Genomic DNA, 22,119 nt, shown 5'->3' with positions numbered 1-22,119 from the left:
ATGGGCTGGTATGATCAACGAAAGCTTTATTCGGCTGCTATATAAAACAGTCATAAAAGCACAGAAATTAAAACACAGCATATTATTTACAGATAAAAAAGTACAGGTGATTTTACAATTAAAAAGAAGGGAAACTTAATACATACATTACTATTCCAGTAAAATACTTTTCCTTGTATAAAATGCAGCTTTTAAGAACTGAGCTACCCTCCATGCTATATGCTCATTCTCTAGTAATTGGAGTAAAAGCATTGCTTGGCCGCACTGCCTGAGCCCAAGTTTTCTTAAAAAAGGAATTATCCAAGCTTTCCTTTGCTCCTGATAAAATTTACAAAACAGGACTAGATGCATTGTAGATTGGGCAGAGATATTATCACAAGGGCAAAGTATTAAAGTACGAGACCAATCATTCATTTTCGGGAATGTCGTCAACCTGTGAATAATACCCAATCTTAACCTAGTAAGAAGGAATCTGTCAAAAGTTCCTGCCACAAAAGATAAGTACGGCTCCATCCCTATGGTAGTACGTAACGGTTGATGGTGTCTCACGGTTATTTTTACTACAGATTCTCCGTGCAATCTTTTGGCTTCTAGAAACTGGATGCCCTCTTTCTTTAATAACTTTCTTGGAATCTCCATTATCGAAGATGGAGTTAAAAAATATTCAGGGTGGCCCAATTCATTCATAAAGTCACATAGAAATTTGATCCAATGGATGGTAAGGGCCCCTTCTAGTCTTAAGGTATCTTTTAAAATCTCTCTGTTCAACTCTGTCTGATCCTTACACCAGACTCTATGCCACAGAAGAATAGGCTCTAGTTTTACCAAGTCTGCTATATGGTGGAGAGCTAACTCCTCGGGGCAAATAAAGGTGTATGTACTAGGGGGAGCAGAGAGAATGTACCTTGTGAACTCATTTTCGATTGTTTGTAGGGGATTAATATCCACAAAGCCCCACACCCCGGCTCCATAGGTTGCCATGGTAACACACTTTGCTTTATATATATGCAGCAATTATGTAACGTTTTAGCAAAGTTTGATAGTGCAGCAGTAGATCTAGCAAAGGCTGTTTTTTTCGCGGATATGGCAGGGGCCCAGGAATCATGGTGATTAAAAAGTACACCTAGGTAAGAATTTATTTTTGTGGATGCTAACTTTTTCCCGTCTATGAACATTTCACGGGTCTTCTGCTTCCCTTGCTTACACCTCATAACGTACATCTTGGTTATATTGGTTTCAAGACCAAGATCGCTCATAAATGTACTAAAAATATCCAGGGCTCTCTGGAGGCCGTTTTGAGTGCGGGCCATCAATACGGTATCATCCGCATAAAGAAGTGCGGGAATAAATTGGCCACCAGCTTGGGGAAAATCTTTGCCCAGGTATGACGGGGGCATCGCACTGCCTGATATTAAGCTATACTACCAAGCTTCTCAATTAATCGCCATCAATAAGTGGGCACATGGGGAGCATGATGGCCCAAACTTTCTCTTGGACCATTGGCTTTTGGGTAAAGGTGGTTATAACTGGGCCCTATACACAAACCCACGCACACGTCACCTCACTGGGCCCACAGCTCGCACAGTGGAGATCTGACATGGGGTCAACAAGAAATGGGGCTGGAATAACATGCTCACCAATACCACCCCACTCTGGGAGCCCGACATGTTGGGCCAACTTAGTCAATGCCCGGGATTTGACAAATGGAACATGATAGGGATCTCGTCGGTGGGCGACATGTGGGTGACAGGTAACCTGGCAACATTTGAAGACATGCAGGCCAAATACCACTTAGCTTGCACAGAGGCTTACAGATACTTACAGATCAGCCACACGATAGCCGCTGCCCTGCCTAAAGACAGCCCTTTGGCTGCATCCACCCCGCTGGAGGATAGACTGCTACTCGACCCAATGCCTTCAAAGGCCATATCCCTCACGTACAAGAAGCTTCTAAACAATCGGCCTGACCCTATGACCCGACTGCGCCAGCGCTGGGGGGCACCTGGGGGAGATTGATGATGAAGACTGGTGTGACGCCCTGGCGTCCCCTAGGGAGGAGGCCATTCCCCTGCGCCTACGATTGGTACAACTGAAAATCCTACATCGTGTTTATTTTGACTCACGTACACTGTTAAAAATGGGAAGACGACCAGACCCTCTGTGCCTCCGGCGTTGTAATCAGCCAGGCACCTTCTTCCACATATTGTGGGAATGCCCCAAAGTCCAAACATATTGGGGGAACATCACAAAGCAGATGGAGAGGGTATGTGGTAAATCTTTGAAGGCTACCCCCAGCTCTGCCTACTCAACATGTGGGATGCCACAGATCTTACACAAGCAGAACAGGCGTGGGCTTCAACTGGGTGGGCTCTCGGGAAATGCAATATTGCGCAGAGATGGGGAGCTGAGACGGTCTCATGCTGAAGGGATTGGGCGATAGACATGGATAGGGCAATGATTGCCGAAAAAGATGTTTTCAAACATAAAGGATGTCCCAAAAAGTGGGACCACAAGTGGGGGAGATGGAATAAATATAGGGGTGACATTTGTGTATCCCCTACCATTGAACTACAGTGGGACCGACGCCTCATGCTGGAGGTCTCAGGATTTAACGACACACTTCCGCCCTGATGCAAACGGCATACTGGCTCCATACTATGTTAACGAAAGGGTTGAGACGCCTATTTCGAAAGTTTGTGGGCCTGGGAGCGGATTGCTGCCTAACAGTCCTGTTATGCATAATTATGTGGGGTGGTGGGGTGGTGGATTATACCAAAATCGCATCATATAAGCTGTATTTGCTATGTTTTCACAGTGGACCCAGCTATCGATTTATCAAAGTACTGTACCATGTCTTTTCTTTTTTTTGCTCAATAAAAACTGTTTAATAAAAAAAAGAAAAGAAAAGCAAAAGCTTAGGTCATAGAGGTATGGGTGCAGCATTACAAGAAGGTCTCAAATAATTCAGAGTTTTTACTGCTCTTGGATGACATCTTGGCCAAACAATGTTTTTCAGAAATTACAGAAGGATGGGGCCTTTTTCCCTGCCTCTGGTTGTAGAACGTATTTATGTAGATCGCGTAACAAATGTTTTTGGCAACCACATCTCAACTGATTTAACCTAGAAAGTTCAAGTAGGCTAGCATTTGAGGCTTATGCAAGGATGGCCACCTTGCTCAGAGGCCAATCTGAAGTAAGCTTAGGAAAGGGCCCTGGTGTAGGTCATCAACAGGCTTTTCTCTGGGGTACTTGCCCTTGAATAATCAGTGCACTTGCATCCCTTTATTAGGACACTTCCTCAATTATAAATGCATCATCCTCCATCGATACTTCCCAGTCTCAGACTCCCTGATCAAGACGAGCATCATTGGGGATTCTCAAAGAGTGCTGCCCTCTACGTTCCAATCTACACTAAGGGCTATTTCATATCTCTCCGGCAATCAAAAGCACTCAAATGTTGACCTTTGCCGTCAAAGTTCGTTTTTCCTCGTCTGCATGAATTTTCTCCAACCATGATTATGCATGTTGCATTAGTGTGAAAAAAACGTTCCATCATCCAAAATGATTTTCAGTTTTGCTGGGAACAGATGCATATATTTTAATTTCCGATTATGAAGTCTTTTCTCCACAGCTTCAGCACTGTGCTTCCGCTTTTGTACCATCTTAGTGACATCAGGAAACAGCATTATGTAATTACAATACATGGGATTCTGCAATCCCTGTATAAAAACCCGTCTCTAATTTCTTGACAATAATGAGCGACTTGTGGAATGTGTAGTCACCAATTATGAAGAAATTACATCAGACCTCGAATGTAATAACTTATTACAGTTGAGTTCTGACATCACAGTGCCCGCTGTTAGAGCCAGCAGCCAATGAAAAAGGTAGGTCAGATCACTGCACATAATTACAGCAACTGTTTAAAGAACTAAAATGAACCATTACTTTTTTTTCTACTACTCTCTTTCTCTAGCTCTACAGTGACAAGCGCAAAGGAGATATTTATGGCAACATGTTTTTTTAATCTCTTATGTATTTATAGACAAGTTAGAATCTTTCTACATGTTTCTACACATTCCAAACTGTTGCACAATAAAAAAAAAAATACTTTTTAAAACGAATTTCTTTTTGCAACAAATATCTAACAGCTTTTTTGATGTCTTGTAATTTTGTACTAGAGATTGCATTTTTTTCTTCATATTTGCAAACAAGGTCTCTGTGTCATATAAAGGAGCTACACACTAAGGTTTTAAGTGGTTTGTGGGAAAGGCGATGGTGTAACCATGTACTATAAGGAATAAAGTGCCCCCTGCCATACATGATAAGGATATCGAGAGTCACCTCACAGTTCCATAACCTCATTAAGGACATCAGCCTTCAGCCTCGTTTCTCTATATGATCATGGAAATCCTCGGGCACCACCCTTATAATATACAACAGAGGGCACTTTAGCCCATATATTGTCAAATCAACCTGCCTTCTTCTCTTAGAGGCAGAGGAGACAGCTCCTCCCTTTCTGGAATCTTTTATATTTTACGTAGTAATCCCGCACACAACCAGGCTCCTCCGACACCGGATTTCTTCTTCCTTAGAGGGATTATTTTGAAGGTTTTGGGGTTGGTAAAATATGAATTTTATTACAGAACATCAGACGCACAAATAGAACACATCCGTAGCCCATCGCAGTGAACCACACCCCGTGGCAGTAGAAATGTACACGAAGCCCGAAACATATTTTTCTCCTTCCACGGAAATAGCAGTTTAAGATAAAGAAATAATAAGAAAATAAAAAAGAAAGTTCTCTGCTTGCCCTGCATTTAATGTAATCCTAAGAAGAACAACACAGATAAATAAATTAATACATTTATTTTACTGCTTCCCTTTATTTTTCATCTAGCCCTTCTAATGCATGTTTTTACCCATTTTAGATTTAGGTTCAACTAACTTGTTTCTACAAATAGAATTTATTCATGGGATTGTTATACTTTGCAAGTCATCCTTATAGAACTGTGAGCTAACATAGGTGCATATTTACAAGGAGGCGATAATTTTATCGCCTAATTAGCAAGGTCACGCTAACGCGTGAAACCTTGCTTTAGCGTGGGGATTCCTAACGCCCAGCTTTGCATCTCTATTGAGATGCAAAGTGGGCGTTCCTGACCTGACATGATAGGAGAAATGTTGCTTGTCGCTAAGCGACATTTCTCCTATCATCAAGCCCCACGTTATGAAGCACAGCGGCAGAAAAAGTAGCGATAACTCCTGTTATCGCTACTTTCCTTACGCCTGCTTCAGGACTGACTTAGCCATGATATCCTATGGAAGGTGGATATCATGGCTAAGTTTGTGAGTCCCTATGAACAAGCTAAAGTGAGATTATCGCTGGGCTCACGTTAGGCAGTTAGCGTGAGGATTTTTATCGCTTTTGAGATAAGCGTTGCTAATAGCACGCTATCTCAGCGATAAAAATCCACGCTAGCCGGCGATAATTATCCTAGCGCTAAGTGCGCTTAGCGATAATTATCGCCGGTTGTTGTTGATATACCCCATAGCTCTTCGAAGACACGTGTAAGAAATGAATCAACTACTTTCAAATTATAAAAAGTCTCAATGTTTTTACATGTGATATGTTGCACGAATTTCATGGTGGGTGTTTCAGCAGTTTGGCTCTCCATGTAACTCTTACAGCCTAATCTGATCCCAAGCTCATTTCTGGCTCAGTCCTCCTTGTGAATTTTGCCGAGTGCCCATCTCTAGAAAATGGTGGTCATTTCACCTGTTCATGAGGCAAACCGTGTGAGCACGCATGACTGTGCTAGCCTTAAAGGCAAGGCAACAGTTTCCGCAATGCAGGTACTCCTGTGTTTCTTAAACTAAAACGCATTTACTGCTAGAAGCGTAAACTTATGAAGACAAGACAATTAGGATTCCTACTGAAATATGCATAAACATGTCGAATTATTAGCATGGCACTTACCCATTTGCTTGCTTGGAGATCGTTGCTGATGCTGACGGGCGATTAGAATTTGTTGGTTCAGTGGCTAGCCAATGAACCTCACCAGCATATCCGGGAATGTTCGGCTTGCTGAAGAGAGGATGTGAAATGGGGGGGGGGGGGGGGGGGGGTAGAAAAATGTGAGATCAGTAAGAAGCCGAGAAGACAAAAAAAACCCACAAACCTGAAAACAGATTAAGTAGATTTATATAGAATCTATATGCAGAAACATTGGATATATTGCTGGACCTACTTTTAAGAAGTGTCATCTATGTAAAAGGCATGTGAACTAGCCAAACACTATAAAACTGGCAAAACTAGGTAAAATCACAAAAATAGTTAGAAAGCAGAAATTCCTAACTGGTACTCAGCTGCTTGATCCTAACGTCAGAAACCCCTTTTGGTTTTTGATTCTGGTTAAATGCAATGTAAGGAGTTTGATCACAATGCAACAGTTATGAAAATAAAGGACGTTACTCTTTAGTGACAAGCACATCAAAATAAAGTCCTTCTAATATTATATTTTGCTATTCCCAACTTTCCCTCCCTAAACAAGCCGATCTTTTTGAAATGTAACTGGCCGGAGAGTTTATAAAATCGGCGTTCAGTGTGGATTAGTTCAGCTGTTTACTTTTTTGGGTTGGAACAAGGTGTTTGTCGTTGCTTCTGATTTAAGTTTTTATTATGTGCAGTATCACACACAGTTTCACAATCAGTCATATAATAAAGTGTAAGGGCCTGAGTAACAAACTGCACTTTGGAGTAAGTTTTGTAGTACTGCAGTAGCAGTACAACACTTACTACAAAGTGCTGTTAACAAAGTACACTTTTGTAGTAACTTACACTTGATTAAATGAACTATTTTTCGTCATTCACAAACTGCACTTTTGTAGTAACTTAAGCTTATGTAGTATGTCCCTACCTCATTATTTTCAATGGGAGGGTGTTGAAGTAAGAGTGGTAGGCAATGTGTAGTGCTGGACTTACTGATAGTGATACACTGACATCAGCACAGGAACACTCCAACGGCAAGAGAATGAGACACTGATACTGGGGGGAAACAGCTTTTGCAGCGAGGTTTTTACCTCGCTGTGCCTTTACCATACATTTTTTACCACGCATATTTTTACCTAATGCATGCTTTCACAATGCATGCCTTTACCATGCATTTAAGGTAAGTTGTGGGGGTCTCTTCCCACAAATACATTGTTTTTATATATAAAACTATTGCGTGGTAATGGCAAGCGTTGTAAAAGCTTATTTGTGGTAAAAACATGCGTGGTAAAAAAATGCATGGTAAAGGCATACAATGGGGCTCATTTATGAGCCCCTGCGTCACTTTTGCGCCGCCGGTGCGTCACTTTTTGTGACGCACCAGTGGCATAAAACATGCGCCATGTTGCGCCACATTTACAAAGTGACGTATCTAGGTAGATGCGTCACTTTGTAAACCCCTGTGCCACATTATACCTGCGCCAGGTAAAATGTATGCAAGGGGGGCGTTTTGACGCAAGAAAGGGTCGTAGAAGTGACGCAGTGAAATCTACGAGATTCCACTGCGCCACTTTTAGTGTGCAAATGCGTCAATTTCTTGCGCCTGCCTCACAGCAGGCGTAAGACTGACGCAGGCCCTTTCACATGGGGCTTGCCCCATGTGAAAGGACACATTGCTGGAGTTGCGTCACTTTCGTGACACACTCCAGCGATGCGTCACTTTTGCGCCTACAGATACGTCAGAAATACTGACGTATCTGTGACTCCTTGCGACATGATGCGTCATTCTGTAAATATGATGCATCACTGGAGTCGCAGGGAGGGCGCAGTGAAAAGTGGCGCATCACTGTTTTCACGCAGTGATGCGTCACTTTTCATAAATGAGGCCCAATGTATTTACCTGCGATGTACCGTCTCGCAACCATACTGGGACAGAGAGTCACTGGGACTATAGTACTGGTCCTCAGACTAGAGGTCACTGATAATAGGGCCTGTATACTCGAAACCCTACATGGGTATAAGGACACATCAACACTATGGTGGAAGTCCTGGACACTGACAAGACAGACTCATGATTAAACACAGAAAGACTGATTGTAGGACTCAGACACTATGGAGTCAGTGGCCATGCTGCCTTGACACCAGCGGGGTCACTGCTGGCTTCGCTGGCATAAACATTAGACCTGGGAGCCTGTTTGCAACAGGGTCTTCAAATCAAAATGACAGCCAACCTCTTCTATTATTATGCCTCATGATACAATAACAGCAAATCTTTACACTCACTCATTTGCAGTAAGCAGTGGGATCTACAGATTCCACATTCATCACAGACATAGGAACAGAAACAGAGGGCTTGTGATCTGAATCCTTAAGAAACACAACTCTCTTGGAAAGAGAGATATCCTTAGCAGCAGGTGACACTCTACTGAGACCACACGTCTTTGAACATTGGAAAAAGGGAATAAAGATTCCAACTGATGCATGTTTATAAGGTTTGGGGCATCTAATGGTCAGAAGACAAAACAACGTCATACTCAGTAACATGAAGTACAGTTTTATCATATATGTTTTGCAAATACAAGTTGGTGGTATACTGTTTCCTGGGTCTTTGGAAGAGGTGTCAACACTGGTTTCCTATACAAGGGTTTGAAGCCTAATCCCCATGCATCTCAAAATTTCAGGATCCCTCTCCATCACATACTTTGCCCATTGCACCTTTGTTACTACCATGAGTGTTCTAGTTTGTATGAATATATACTTTTACAACGCGGATTTTACTCCGCAATACAATCACAATGCAGTTGTTACAATGACCGCGTTGTTACCACGCAATACCATTACTACGCAAGCCATTACATCAACTTGCAGTAGATGGCACCATAACATTAGAAATGTATAATTTACTATTCCAACTCCAGCCTACGTAACAGTAGGGAAGGTGTTGGAATTAAACTATACTATTCCTTATGTTAGAGCTCCATCTACTGCAAGTCGTAGTAATGTCACTGAGTGGTAACAATGCGGTCGTTGTAACGGCCGCGTTGTGATTTTTTGTGGAGTAAAATCCGCGATGTAAAGGTTTTTTCCCAGTTTGTATTCTTGTGTCAGGATTTAGGTAGCTTTTTCTATTTTTGCTATTTTTGAAAAAAATATCTGTAGTTTGTTTGCATTTTCCTCTTTTAGGAACCTCTTTGTTGCCTCTGTCGTCCCGTTAGTGCCTTGCTTGGTATCTCTTCACCCTCCTCTTAGTATATCTCTGGTAGACAATGGTGAGACCTCGACGGAAGGTTGCCCTTATTACAAGAAGAAGGAAAAGGATGTGTAAATTTCCATTAACACCAATTGAGGCAGAGCGAGCATCACTCTTTTTCCCGGGACCGCCATACGTGGGATGGTAATCCTGAGCAGAGAAAACACACAGCGGGCCCCACACAATGGAAGAAAGGTCCCAGCATGTCAAGACTCTTGTTACTTTGTTTTCTAGAAACCAACAACTACTGTTTTTCAAGTTTGTTTCTTGAAAGGGAAAAAAAAACATGCCAAGCAGATAAATCAAACATAGCACCTGCTTTGCAAAGGCCAGAGTGGCAGCTCTGCTGAAGGCACAGATATCCCCACCTACCTATCAGGCATCTCTAAATATGGCAGGCAGTTCTCTGCCAGGGTAGGAGAGGCGATGGCCATAGAGATAGTTCCGCTGACCTCATGGCCTGAGGGTTAGCTGGAAGTATAAATGAGGGCCTAAATGCAGTCCAAGATATGTCGGAAACCAAACTCTTGCTGCATTAAGCAAACAAGGGCAGTGATAAGCCCACTGGTATAGATTGAAAGATATGGGTAGTGGGAAAGGACCCTCACCACATACAACCTAAAACAAGGTGAAAAATATAGGACCAAATTGTGCATTTAAAACACACATTTTCTTATATCTTGCCTTAAAAACCAAACAGTTCAGATGAAGTTCTGGATGACAGTAATACATTTGCCACAGAATGCAGGAAATTGTATGCTGTAGCAGTAATTCATGAATGTCCCTATAAGGAAATTGTGTGCCCAACAGAAACACTGAAATAACTGCAGGGAAATAGTATAATATATAATAGACAGAACAATAAACACGATATAATGAGGATCCTGCAAAGTGGTGAAAGTGGACTTTTATATATAATGTTTTTGCATTAAATATACATTAACAAATAAGCATACAAATGGTATTAACTGTGTGTGCATTATTCACTTTTAGATTGACCATAGCTAATGTAGGCCTGTGTTTAAAATGCCTCCTGTAGTTTGCCATGTTGCTTTGTGACATGTGAACATTTTATTTCTATGCGAATCTGAAGTTCCAACTAACATATCTGATGTTCTTTTGACTTCTTTCCCATGAGAAATATTGCGTTTTCACAGTGATAATTATGGTACGTTATAGTTGGTAGCACACTTACTGAGACACCTGCCGAGTATAGGCTGGTCCATGTAGCTTGTTGTGTTACATATAATGCAAGTATGAACGACACTGAGAAAAGCAGTATTGTAGATGGTCATGAGAAGCTAATGAACACATAATGTATCACATCACTTTAACCTGATTGGATCATTTCAGGAGAACTGTGGGTAGGTGTAGCAAATGTTAGAATTGTGTGATGTAATCTAATGTGGAGCAGATTACAGTTTAGAAATAATTTGTTATTTCTTTCAATGCAGCTTAGTGCAGAGCAGTTTAGTGCAGAGCAGAGTAGGAGATATAAGGTACTCTCTTTATGGAAGAATTACATTTCTTTTACCCTTTCTTTGAAGAGACGCTATGTTACTTCGTGCTCTCACTTATATGACCATATTTAATATGAATCTTACACACACGAGCACGGTGGCAGGGTATATATTGCTGCACCAACTACCAGTGTTTGTCCAAGATGTAATCACAGCAGGTAATAGTGATTCATAGCACAGTTGTTAACAAGAATGCCCACCTCTCGAAACCAGCCACCAACTATGGTCTCAAATACAATCTATGAGCACAAAGAGTGAGAGAGGCATTATTATAATGACAGCACTCATAGGGTTTAATCCCCAAAACACAGAAAGAAGGTGATGACAGAAAAAATTGTTTTTTTCTCTAGAGGCTGTGGTGAATCCTTTTATTCATTAGTTTATACAAAACAGCCAGCGCGATTTACCCTTGCAGGCTTCTTCAGGGCTGCAAATAACATTAAAAACATAGTCACAAACCTTATATAAAAATATTTACACAAATATACACCAATCTGCATATTGACCACAATGATGTAAAAGACCATACTTTTGGTACGAATTTACAGCATATAAAGAACACATGATACAAAAGACAACATATATCTATTTAAAAAAACACGAATTGATCTCAAATCAAACATAAACCAAATAGAACATTTAAATGTACCTACATGAAACAGCACAAAAAACTAACACATTAAACATACACAAGGGATATTTTGGCCACTTCATGATCAAGAAATGGCAAGTAGGAAAACCCCAAAATGATACTGGCCCCTTATGTGAAAAAGAAGAGTAAAGGAGAAAGAAACAGAAAAAAAGGAGGACAAGACCAAATGGGAAAAAGAAAAACAAGAGACAGACTAGGTCAAAACTACGTATTTGAATAAAGAAAAGACAACTCGCAAATTCAATGACAAGCAACACTGATACCAAATTTTGTCGACAAATCCTCAATAAATGCAAAAGAAAACTCATAAAAAATAAGTGATACATCTAAAATACCACATCCAGGCTGGATGTCAAACAAACATTATTTTACCCACTGAGTATATTGTCCACAAAGCATAAAGATTCCACAGGGTATTAGCCCAGGTAAGTAGATGGTATCCTTAATGAATTCCTGATCACAGAATCTAGGAAAGAAAGGACACAAACCCGCTATGGTTTATGGAAAAGGTCAATGCAGAGGCACAGGACACCCTCCCAGACCTGTGTACATAAGTTGGTGTGTACTTTAAAACCTGACATGACAGGAGTTTCCTCGTTGGCTGCTTGACAGGTTAGTCTTTACCACGGGTGTGCTTGGGCTACATGTAATGTTTACTAGCTTAGCGTTTTACTAGCCAGATGGACTGCTAGAGCAGTTTGTTCAGCCTTCGTTAATGATTAACTTTAAATTCTACTCACTGTGTTGGTGTGCGTGCCTTATTAGCAAGTAAGGCCAGTTCGGATTGCTTTTAGCAATATAGACACTCTTGGGACATAGCGCTTTTTCTCATGCAGTTTCTCAGAGCTGAATTACTTACTTGTAACTCTGCTCATGTGTTTTATATTTAGGCCTGCGGCCTAGCACGACACAATATGCGCTCTGGTTCTCGACTGGAATTAGCGTGAACCGTGTACACATGGTTATCGACAACGTATTCCATGGATATTTCTGAGCATTCCCTTTCAGGTAGACCTTGTGTTTGGACATGTACTCTAATGTGTGTGCTTGGTGTGTGTTTTCCTCATCACCATATTTTATGAATGAGGGATGCATAATGATGGGGTATACAACTGACGAGTTAATGTGCCTGGATCATGGTTAAATCCAAGATAACCTTCCAATGTGGTATGGGTGCTTGTACTGCATGTTTCCATTGCTTTTCGTTCGCGCTTACACCATCTTCAGTACACGGGTCTGGGAGGGTGTCCTGTGCCTCTGCATTGACCTTTTGCATATACCATAGCGGGTTTGTGTTTTTTCTTTCCTAGATTCTGTGATCAGGAATTCATTAAGGATACCGACTTCTTACCTGGGCTAATACCCTGTGGAATCTTTATGCTTTGTGGACAGTATACTCAGTGGGTTAAATAATGTTTGTTTGGCATGCAGCCTGGATGTGGTATTTTAGATGTATCACTTATTTTTGATGAGTTTCCTTTTGCATTTATTAAGGATTTGTCGACAAAATTTGGTATCAGTGTCGCTTGTCATTGAATTTGCGAGTTGTCCTCTTTGATTCAAATACGTCGTTTTGACCTAGTCTGTCTCTTATTTTTCTTTTCCCTTTCGGTCTCGTCCTCCTTTTTTTCTGTTTCTTTCTCCTTTTTTTACTCTTCTTTTTCACATAAGGGGCCAGTATCATTTTAGTTTTTCCTACTTGCCATTTATTGATCATGAAGTGGCCAAAATATCCCTGTTGTATGTTTAATGTGTTAGTTGTTTGTACTGTTTCATTTAGGTATATTTAAATGTTCTATTTGCTTTTGTTTGATTTGAGACCAATTTGTGTTTTTTTAAATAGATATATGTTGTCTACTGTATCATGTGTTCTTTATAAATGTGTACTAAAAGTATGGTCTTTTACATCATTCTAAATAGTGGTCAAAATGCATATTGGTGTATATTGGTGTAAATAATTTTTAAATAAGGTTTGTGACTATGTTTGTATTGTTATTTGCAGCCCTGAAGAAGCCCGCAAGGGTGAAACACGTTGGCTGTTTTGTATAAACTAATGAATAAAAGGACTCACCGCAGCATCTAGAGAAAAAACACAATTATTTCTGTCATCACCTTCTTTCTGTGTTTTTGAGATTAAACCCTATGAGTGTTGTCATTACAATAATGCCTCTCTCACTCTTTGTGCTCATATTTGAAATGAACTTCATGTTAGTTGATGCATTTCTTTATTGATTATAGTTAGAAATGGAATTCCTGGTTGACTGAGGCATGCACCCAGACCAGGCAGGAACCACCATCTAGTCAGGATAGGCTAGATATACACTAAAAGATAACCTGTGCCCACCACCTAATAGCTTAGCACAGAGCAGTCAGGCTTATCTAAAGTGGGAGTACGTGATGTATTTGTGCATAACACACACACACAGCAACACAATGAATACATCCCAAAAGACTCCACACAGGTTTATAAAAACAGAGAATATTTATCTGAGTAAAGTAAGACTAAAACAACAAAACTCCAATAAGTAAAAGTCGAGATAAACATTTTCAAAGAATGAACCAAAGGTAGTGCTCAGAAGTCACTAGCAGTAAAAATGTTAATTGAGGTCACAAGGGACCGGTGCAAATCCAAATTTCAGGCCAACCTTGATGGAGGGCAGGCCGGCTAGAAGACTAATGCAGAGCCCGCTGAGAAAGTACTTTCGATGGAGCAAATTTTCGAGGATGAGGGCTTGATGTGTCGATCTTTTCACACAGTTGGGTTGCTACCTTGTAGTCGAGCTTCGCTGGAGTGAAGGCAATGTGTCATTGTTGAGCTGGGCAGAGCGTCATCATCGAGCCGTGCAGGCTGTGGCACCGCTGTCATCAGGAAGCAGCTACGTCAGCATCCAGGGGCGATTCAGCGTAATTTCTCACACAGTCGATGCATCAGTTTTTGGTGAAAGCAGCTACAGAACCCACTTCTGAGGCCCAGATCCTTGAGGGGCAACTCAGGCAAGGGTTTAACCCACAAAAGGCAGAGTCCAGCAGGACCAGAAGGATTGCATGAAGTCTTTTGTATCCATGACACTTCAGAAAATAGGAGGCATGCCAGCAAACCCTTTGAGATCATTTGGAGGGAAGACGGAGTTCTTCCAGCAGAGTCAGGCAGCAGCAGGTAGCAGGACAACAAGCAGAAAAGCAGTCCGACCAGAAAAGCAGTCCAGTTGAGTCCTTTAAGCAGCACAGCAGTCCTACTAACATAGCGTCAGTTCAAGATCCAGTGATTTCAGGGGATCAGAGACCCACTACTTTTACCAAAAGTGCCTTTGATGTATGTGGTGACTTTAAAGTATCTCTCTGAAGTGCACAAGCATCCCTTTCAACCTAATCCTGTCTGCTAGGCTGCCAGGCTAACCTTGGGGGATAAAGCAGTGCTTTGTGTGAGGGCAGGACACAGCCTCTACAGATGTAATTTTGAGCCAACTCTCCCCCTTCCTGCCCAGTAAGGCTATCAGAATGCAGATGAGTCCTCTGTCACACCCAGGCATTCCTGTGTAGCTGTCACCAAACCCAGACTTGTATTGAAGACAAACAGTCAGGCATGAAGAGCAGTAAATATAGAGAAATACCCACTTTACCCATAAGGAGGATTTATCATTACCATTCCAAACATATTAAAAATGAAAAGCTCCTCCTCTCTGATCAGGAGTTTCAGCTTAAAAGTATATTAAGGAATACCCAATGCTGGCCTATGAGAGACCTCACATTAGTTAAAAATAAAATAGTCTATTTGTCGCTACCAGGACTTGCAAAACATAAAGGTACATGTCCTACTTTTTACTGACACAGCACCCGGCCCTTAGGGATACTTAGGGCATACCTTAGGGGTGACTCATATGTTCTAAAAGGAGAGTTTAAGGCTAGACAAGTAGCTCTAAATGCCAAGTTGAAGTGGCAGTAAGGTGCACACACAGGCACAGCAGTGGCAGGCTTGAGACACGTTTGAAAAGCTACTTTTGTGGGTGGCACAAACAGTGCTGCAGCCCACTAGTAGAATTTGAGGTACATGCCCTGGGTATATGGTATACCACTCTACAAGGGGCTTACCAGTACAACAAAAATGCCAATCAGGTATACACCAATGTCATCATGTTTATGGAAGAACCGCATGAATTTTAGCACTGGTTAGCCATGATTACGTGCTCATAGACCTTTGGCCAACAAAATGAGCCAGCAAAATTGAGAGGTAAAAAGGCAAAAAGCTGGGGGAAAGACCACCCTAAGGATGACATGTCTAACAATTATGATAAATACTTACTTGATGACTTTGCCTTCTGTTATCCTTTAACCTTTAATAACCTTTATGGTTTGAAATTTAATTGTTCTCTATTTTACTTGTAGAGCCAAATGTGCTTCATATGTTTTGAATGTATTGATTTGTTGACCAGCCGGAGATCCTGGGCCTGGACTCGCAGGGGAGGCCTCCCCGGGCCCGCAGGACCCTGTCTCGAGCACCTTACTATGCGGCATACCTGAGCCTAGGATGGGGAGGGGGCCCTCAGGGGCGGTGGTCAGAGCTCCTGAATCCGCCCAAACCAGGAAAGACTCATCAGTCCCAACACAACCCCGTCTTGGCCCCTTGGCGGAGCGGCAGGTTGGAGGGACGGAGCTCAGGGACCCTGGGCCTGCTCAGTGCCTCCGGGCCTGAACACGCAAGGGAGACCTACCCGGGCCCCAAGGACCCCATCCCTGGAACATTGCCATGCAGAGGGCTGGAGGATGGAGCCCTGGACTGGTGGGGGTTGCTCAGGCCTGGCCCATCTGGTCAATGGCTGATAACTGCCAGGCTGCAAGGGGGTCCAGTGTACCCTGTCCCTAGTAATCCGGAAGAAGTCTACCACCCTTTCCGGTAATCCGTGCACACCAAGTGACAGAGGGAAACCAAGCCACCCACACGCCCGGCCTCCCTGGAGCCCTGGCTGGTCTTGCGGAACTAAACGAGTCATCATTAGGACTTCCAGGGCAGTCCGGGCATCTGGTAGTGGCATTGGAAAGCATTGTGTGCAACCAGATGGGCAAGAGGTTGGGCAAGACTAGGTGGCCAGGCCCGAAGGATAGCAATCTGCCTGCCCTGCACCTTAGCGAGAGGGCTATCACCTGCCCCTGGTGGACTCGGGGTCTCTGCGTCCTGGGGGCTCGGATTATTTAACCTGCCTAACCAATCTTGCAGCACTATTCATTCAGCACACCACAGCCAAAATATAAACTGTAATTCCCACACAACAAAAGTCAACTTCCACAGAAACTTACAAACCTAACATGCAATTGCAAATAAGGGTGCAGATTTACAATTTTTTCATGCAAATGAAGGCAGCAAGCAAAGTTGCTGTACTATGTTGTGTGAAAGGGAGACAGCAGAAATGTGCCATATCAACTAAGATGTGGTGTGTTTCTGCTGCCTCCTAGCACTGGTGCACTGTGTTTATTTTGCTCCATTGTGCATGGGTGTCTGCATTACAGGCAGGATTGTTTTGTGCAGGAAGGTACACCTTTCTGTACAAAATCAATCATAAATGGTGTTATCATTTATCTTCTTTATGCTGGGAAAGGCAGCACACAAGGAAAGAGGAAATAACAAGGAGAAATAAGACATTTCTCCTTGTTATGCCTCACTGGGGAAGGCATAGTATTCTGTTGCTTGCCCAGGTTTACAAGTCTGAGAATGTGAAAAAATTAATGGGTGGATACACTGGAACAGCCATACTCTACCTATGGAACGCCTTCTTAACACAAAGTAACGCAAAGCAGCACTGTGTGCTGCACATCACTACTATGGATTTTCCAAACCATGCAAAGTGACTTTGCATAGCTTAGTAAATAAGAAAAATGATTTTGCGTTGGGGCTGTGCCACAAAAGTGATGCAACTCGATGCAAAATCTTAGTAAATCTGCCCTAGTATGTCTATGGTCCATGTCACAATGCAAGAATTACCAAGCAAACTTTTCCCCAGTGTAATGAATCTTGCAGTTAATGGAAAACAAGGCACATTTCTTAACTGAATCACATAGAATAATCCCACTAATGAATTTAATGAATGTTATATTTAACATCTCTACCGGGCAAATGCCAAGCAGGCGATGTTTCAACTTCCCATGACTTCTTAACAAAGTATCCTCAAAAACAACACATTTGCATTTGAATCTCAAAAGTCAATGGAGATAGTTCCACTTCTCTTTCTAAATTAACCAAGAGCCTTGGGTAGTCTTTCTTCAATGTCTCCTGTCCCAATCAAACATCAGCTTACTACCCTCCTTCATGATATCAAAGTGTACATAGCAGGCACCTCCACTCCAACACCCAGGGCTGGAAACCAACATATTGCTGAGACTCTCTCACTAGCAAGATGCACTCCTATTTCCCCAAACACCACAAACACTTCTTCCAGTGCTGACTGACTCACACCAGAAAAGAAAGTCTCCATCTAAAAAGTTGAATGTATTACTGCCTGAAGCTCCATGGGTCAGTTCAGAGTTATGCTTCCTCTAAAGGAAATTTACTAGCTATTCCCCTTGTCTCAACATCACTGCCCCCATAGTGGTGTCCGTATAACACTGTTTACATAGCACTATCCTTAAGCTTAGAACTATTCACTGGGACACAACACCTCAGTTTACAGCTCAGCTCAGCTGGCTCCTTGTCTTTTCCGGACCTTGCCAACCCTCTTCGTCGGGCTCTTTCTCCTGGCAGCCTAAGCTGATAGCATTTGAGGGTGGCCCTAAACTAGTCCCCCATGGTCACAGGGCCATCTTTCATCTCACTACAGTCCTGCTCTTCTGCTAGAAATGGAACACGACTGCCACCAGAGTTTTGCTGTATTTTCACACAAGTCCTTAACAACACATTGACAAAATGTTGAAGCTTAAGGGCAGAGTCTTCATAAAAGACTATGGAGCAACTCAGGTAGAAGGTAAGATCTTTATTTCCTGTTATGCCCTTAGGTTACAGCAAAAGCAGGTAGATCCTGTCAGGACTCCATGCTTCCCCCAACTATTCCTCTCTCTTAGCACCAACTCCATATCAACATTCTATTACATCATTCACTCTCAACATTCCAGATATCAGCTAAGACATACAGGGAATGGGGACACAGAGGATACTAAACAAACTCTTTAGAAAATGCACCACAACCTTCAAAATCACCAGTCCAAATCATTCAGAAAGCCAATATTCTGAGATGCATAAGGTAATAAGGGATAGTTCTACGGGAGGCTCATATACCTCCCAACTACATTTAACTTATTAGTGGGATTTTTTATATCCCTGTTGGGGTGGAAAAGTCTCTAGCATTGAAACAGACATGCACCACTGTCCTGAGTGCCCCAGCTTCAACAATGTTTGGAACCCTGATGATGATGTTTGTTGTCATGGGTGAACACATATCATGCGCATAAACTATGACACAGGTCTATCTCACAGATTATATTCTTGTTGGACCGGGAAGGGTGCCCACAATGCTATCCTCAAAGTGGTGAAAGGGTACTTCTTTCGCCAGACGTAAAGTGGCATGAGAGTGGTGGTGGTAGATAAGGCTGGGTGATAAATTCCTCATTGCTGGCAGAGTTGGCGGAGTTTAGGCCACTCTGCATTGCGCATGTAACGCAGAGTTCCGGCCAAATTCCAACAGTTTTTTCTCACATGTGGTTTGCCAATGGTAAGTTGGTGAGTACGAGCAAGAATTAACATCCCCTAGCACGATTTTCAGGTGCTAGGAGGACACCCAGCAAGAGTTTCTCAACGTGGGCAATTGTGACCGCTCATAGTGAGAAAGCTGCCACTCAGGTAAAAAATCTACTTGAGCAGCAGCAAAGAAGCTGCACCCAATTGTGCACCATGTGCTGCAGTTCACAATGATTTTGCTGCGCAAAACAAAATCAGCACAATCAGCCCAACGCGTCCCTTTTGCCTGTTCGCGGAACTCTGCTGAATCTCACTGAGTTTTCATGTAACTCCACGGTGTTCCTGGGACTCAAACTCTGCGAGTTCCACCCACCCCAAGTGGTAGCATAGCATGATCAGTAGGAGTGAACAGGCCATTTCACCTATGTTCCTTGAGTAAGGCCTATAGGCTCACTCATGCAACGTTCCACTACTATGAGCTTAACTCACCCTTGGCTTCATAAAGTTAGTCTGTAGTGCTGTGAGGCACATGTTGTGGCATGCATGTGAGGTGTGTATACGTGTTATCTCACAATAAGGTCTCTATAGGAGAAATTATTACCATCCACGGTACCATTCCACTATATAGTACACACAAAAGGTAAGCAGATGGTGTCCTAACTAGAGTGTGAATATGAATGTGTGCAAACAGTACTAAAAAAGGGGGGTGGCATTTGCTTTTTAAAGACGAGAATCCTCACTCACCCTTTGGGTGACATGCTTCATCATTGGGTTCCCTCTTGCACACAGTGCCAGCAAGGTGCACAGTGTGGGCTACAACTCTCCCTCAGGAGAGGAGCATGAGGTGTTTTTCACTCCAATGTTTTATGTGATTGAGGGTCAGAGTGTAAAAATAATATCAAAAGTGAATTAAAACCATCTCATATGGGGAAAAAAGTTTTAATGGATATCCCCTATGGATAGAGTTAAAAGACAGAGTGAACGATAGGGTTAAGGATGTTCTCTATCTGACTAGGTCAACATGTTTCTGCCCAGATGACCAGAGGTTCGTGGCATTCTTCAGGACCAATGTCTTGTCACTCTGCTAACAATGTGATAAAAGAAAAACCATACTTATTACTATGGGTGTTCTCAGAACCAACTTCAGTCTGGTCTGTTTTCTGTAACACACAAAAACACATTACTATGTCACAAGTATATTCACAATCCATGCCCAGTGACAGGTAACCAAGTGGAGGTGAAAAACAGTGCCAAATACCGACACACATGAAAAACACACCGGTGAATTGATTAAATATCTCACCAGTATCAGACCAATTGTATGCTTCTACCTTTAACCGGTCCTCTATATATATGGGAACCTAAAGGCAACATCAAAATCATTTGAAAATCCATCATACACATCAACATGTCAATGGTCCTTAAAAACACATATCGATAGTGATCTCACTCCTGGTATGGTATGTATGTAACCGTTCTTCAACATAAAATGTTTATGTACTGTACTATTCATGAATCTCAGTGATTATATCACATGGAAAGCATTTTTGTATTCAAACTACTCTCATGTGGGAACGTAATTCTGTATGTCTCTAATCACTCTTATCAAAGAGAACAAGCAGAACAAGCCAGGTTGATTACCTAAAAATACTGCTTATTTAAAGATCATTCTGTTGGCATCACAAGTGTTCTCAACAAAGGCAGCGCATCACACACTATCTCTCCCTCACAAACGTCTGTGTTTACAATTATAAATCGAGATGAGATACTGAAAACCGCCATCTATATATCATGTTATGTATCCCACATTATACGGTAGATTGTCAATACCCTTATTACAGGCTGTGCCATGTTATCTACTTCAATGCGTGATGGGGTATAAACTTTCAATCTCCTCACGGCTAGTGAAAGTAATAGTCACAATCTTCAATAGCCCATGTCATAATCCTGGGAAAGAGAACATCTGCCAGGTCAATTTCCTTTCAAAAACTGCCCGTGTATAGCGGTCAGTCACACGCTACCCTTCTCCCCGTAACAACAAAGTCCGCATCAAAGGACGAAGCGTCTTTAATATGTAGCCCCTCTTACCGATTGTCCCGGCATACACTGCCTGTGTATAGAGGCCGAAGGGAGGCCACACAACTCTCAACTAAAATACTGTTGCCGCGTATCCGAACGCGACCAGGAAGTAGAAGCAACTACTTCCGGTTCAAGGAAACACGGCGAACAGGAATACCGGCATACTTCAAATTGGATGTTATAATTTACCAAATAGTCAAGCGCCTATATTAACAAATGGAATATGATGGCACCGATATTATATTTTGTGACCCACGCTATAAAATGGACATCGTAGACTATGGAATCCACTACCCCACGCAATGTGCACATGTGGGTAACCACTCCAGTGCATCCTGGGATTTGTAGTTAACTTATATCCCACGTATTGTCACAAACCCAATACTCTTCCAAAGCACAGGAGCAGAATGTCGCAAGTTCCCAATGCCTTCCTGCGATTCCTCAGCCACACGCTATCATAAACATGTAGGCTTGTGGAACCCCAGGGGGGGAAGGGGATGATTCTTCTTTCTGCTTCAGAGTTGCCTTCTTCTACCTTCTTCTGTTAACACGGTGATATGTTTTTACTGTAAGAAATAACATACGTTAACATTTCCTCAATACTTAGTATGCCTATATCTTATCCACTTCCTTGTGAACCTACCCCGTTTTAGGTGTGACCAACGCCTCTCTTTTGGGTTTTTTAGACTCAGTAGCTTCTATGTGCTGTAACTGAAAGTGAATTGTCTATTAGTATTTTCTCTACTTACTCCTAATTGTTTATTCGCACTTTCTTTTAGGGAACTCTCACCTATTCTGTCACGGCAAGAAGCGTAACTGGGTCCAGCCAGGTAAGTACTATTGAATTTGATGTATTCCTATGCCTTTATTACTTTCCTACTCTTACTGTTTTAAATGCTATAGCCATTAACCTTTCTCAACTGAATGTTTCTACTCTTGCAAAAAAGTAACTATAACGGGAGCTTGGAA

At 42.1% G+C, this 22,119-nt stretch overlaps 1 protein-coding gene across 1 annotated transcript in view; it reads right to left on the bottom strand.

Moving 5' to 3' along the window:
• Positions 1-22,119, bottom strand: part of SPMIP7 (sperm microtubule inner protein 7) — a 262,293-nt gene that overhangs the window by 4,430 nt on the left and 235,744 nt on the right. Inside the window, exon 8 of the mRNA XM_085606619.1 lies at positions 5,978-6,085. Coding sequence (XP_085462745.1) covers positions 5,978-6,085 — 108 coding nt within the window. The remainder of the gene's footprint in view (positions 1-5,977; positions 6,086-22,119) is intronic.

This window comes from Triturus cristatus, chromosome 5_2 (assembly GCF_964204655.1).
Source record: "Triturus cristatus chromosome 5_2, aTriCri1.1, whole genome shotgun sequence".
Lineage (NCBI taxonomy): Eukaryota > Metazoa > Chordata > Amphibia > Caudata > Salamandridae > Triturus > Triturus cristatus.
Note: the sequence above shows the minus strand (reverse complement) of the source record. Positions and strands in the feature narration are given on the sequence as shown.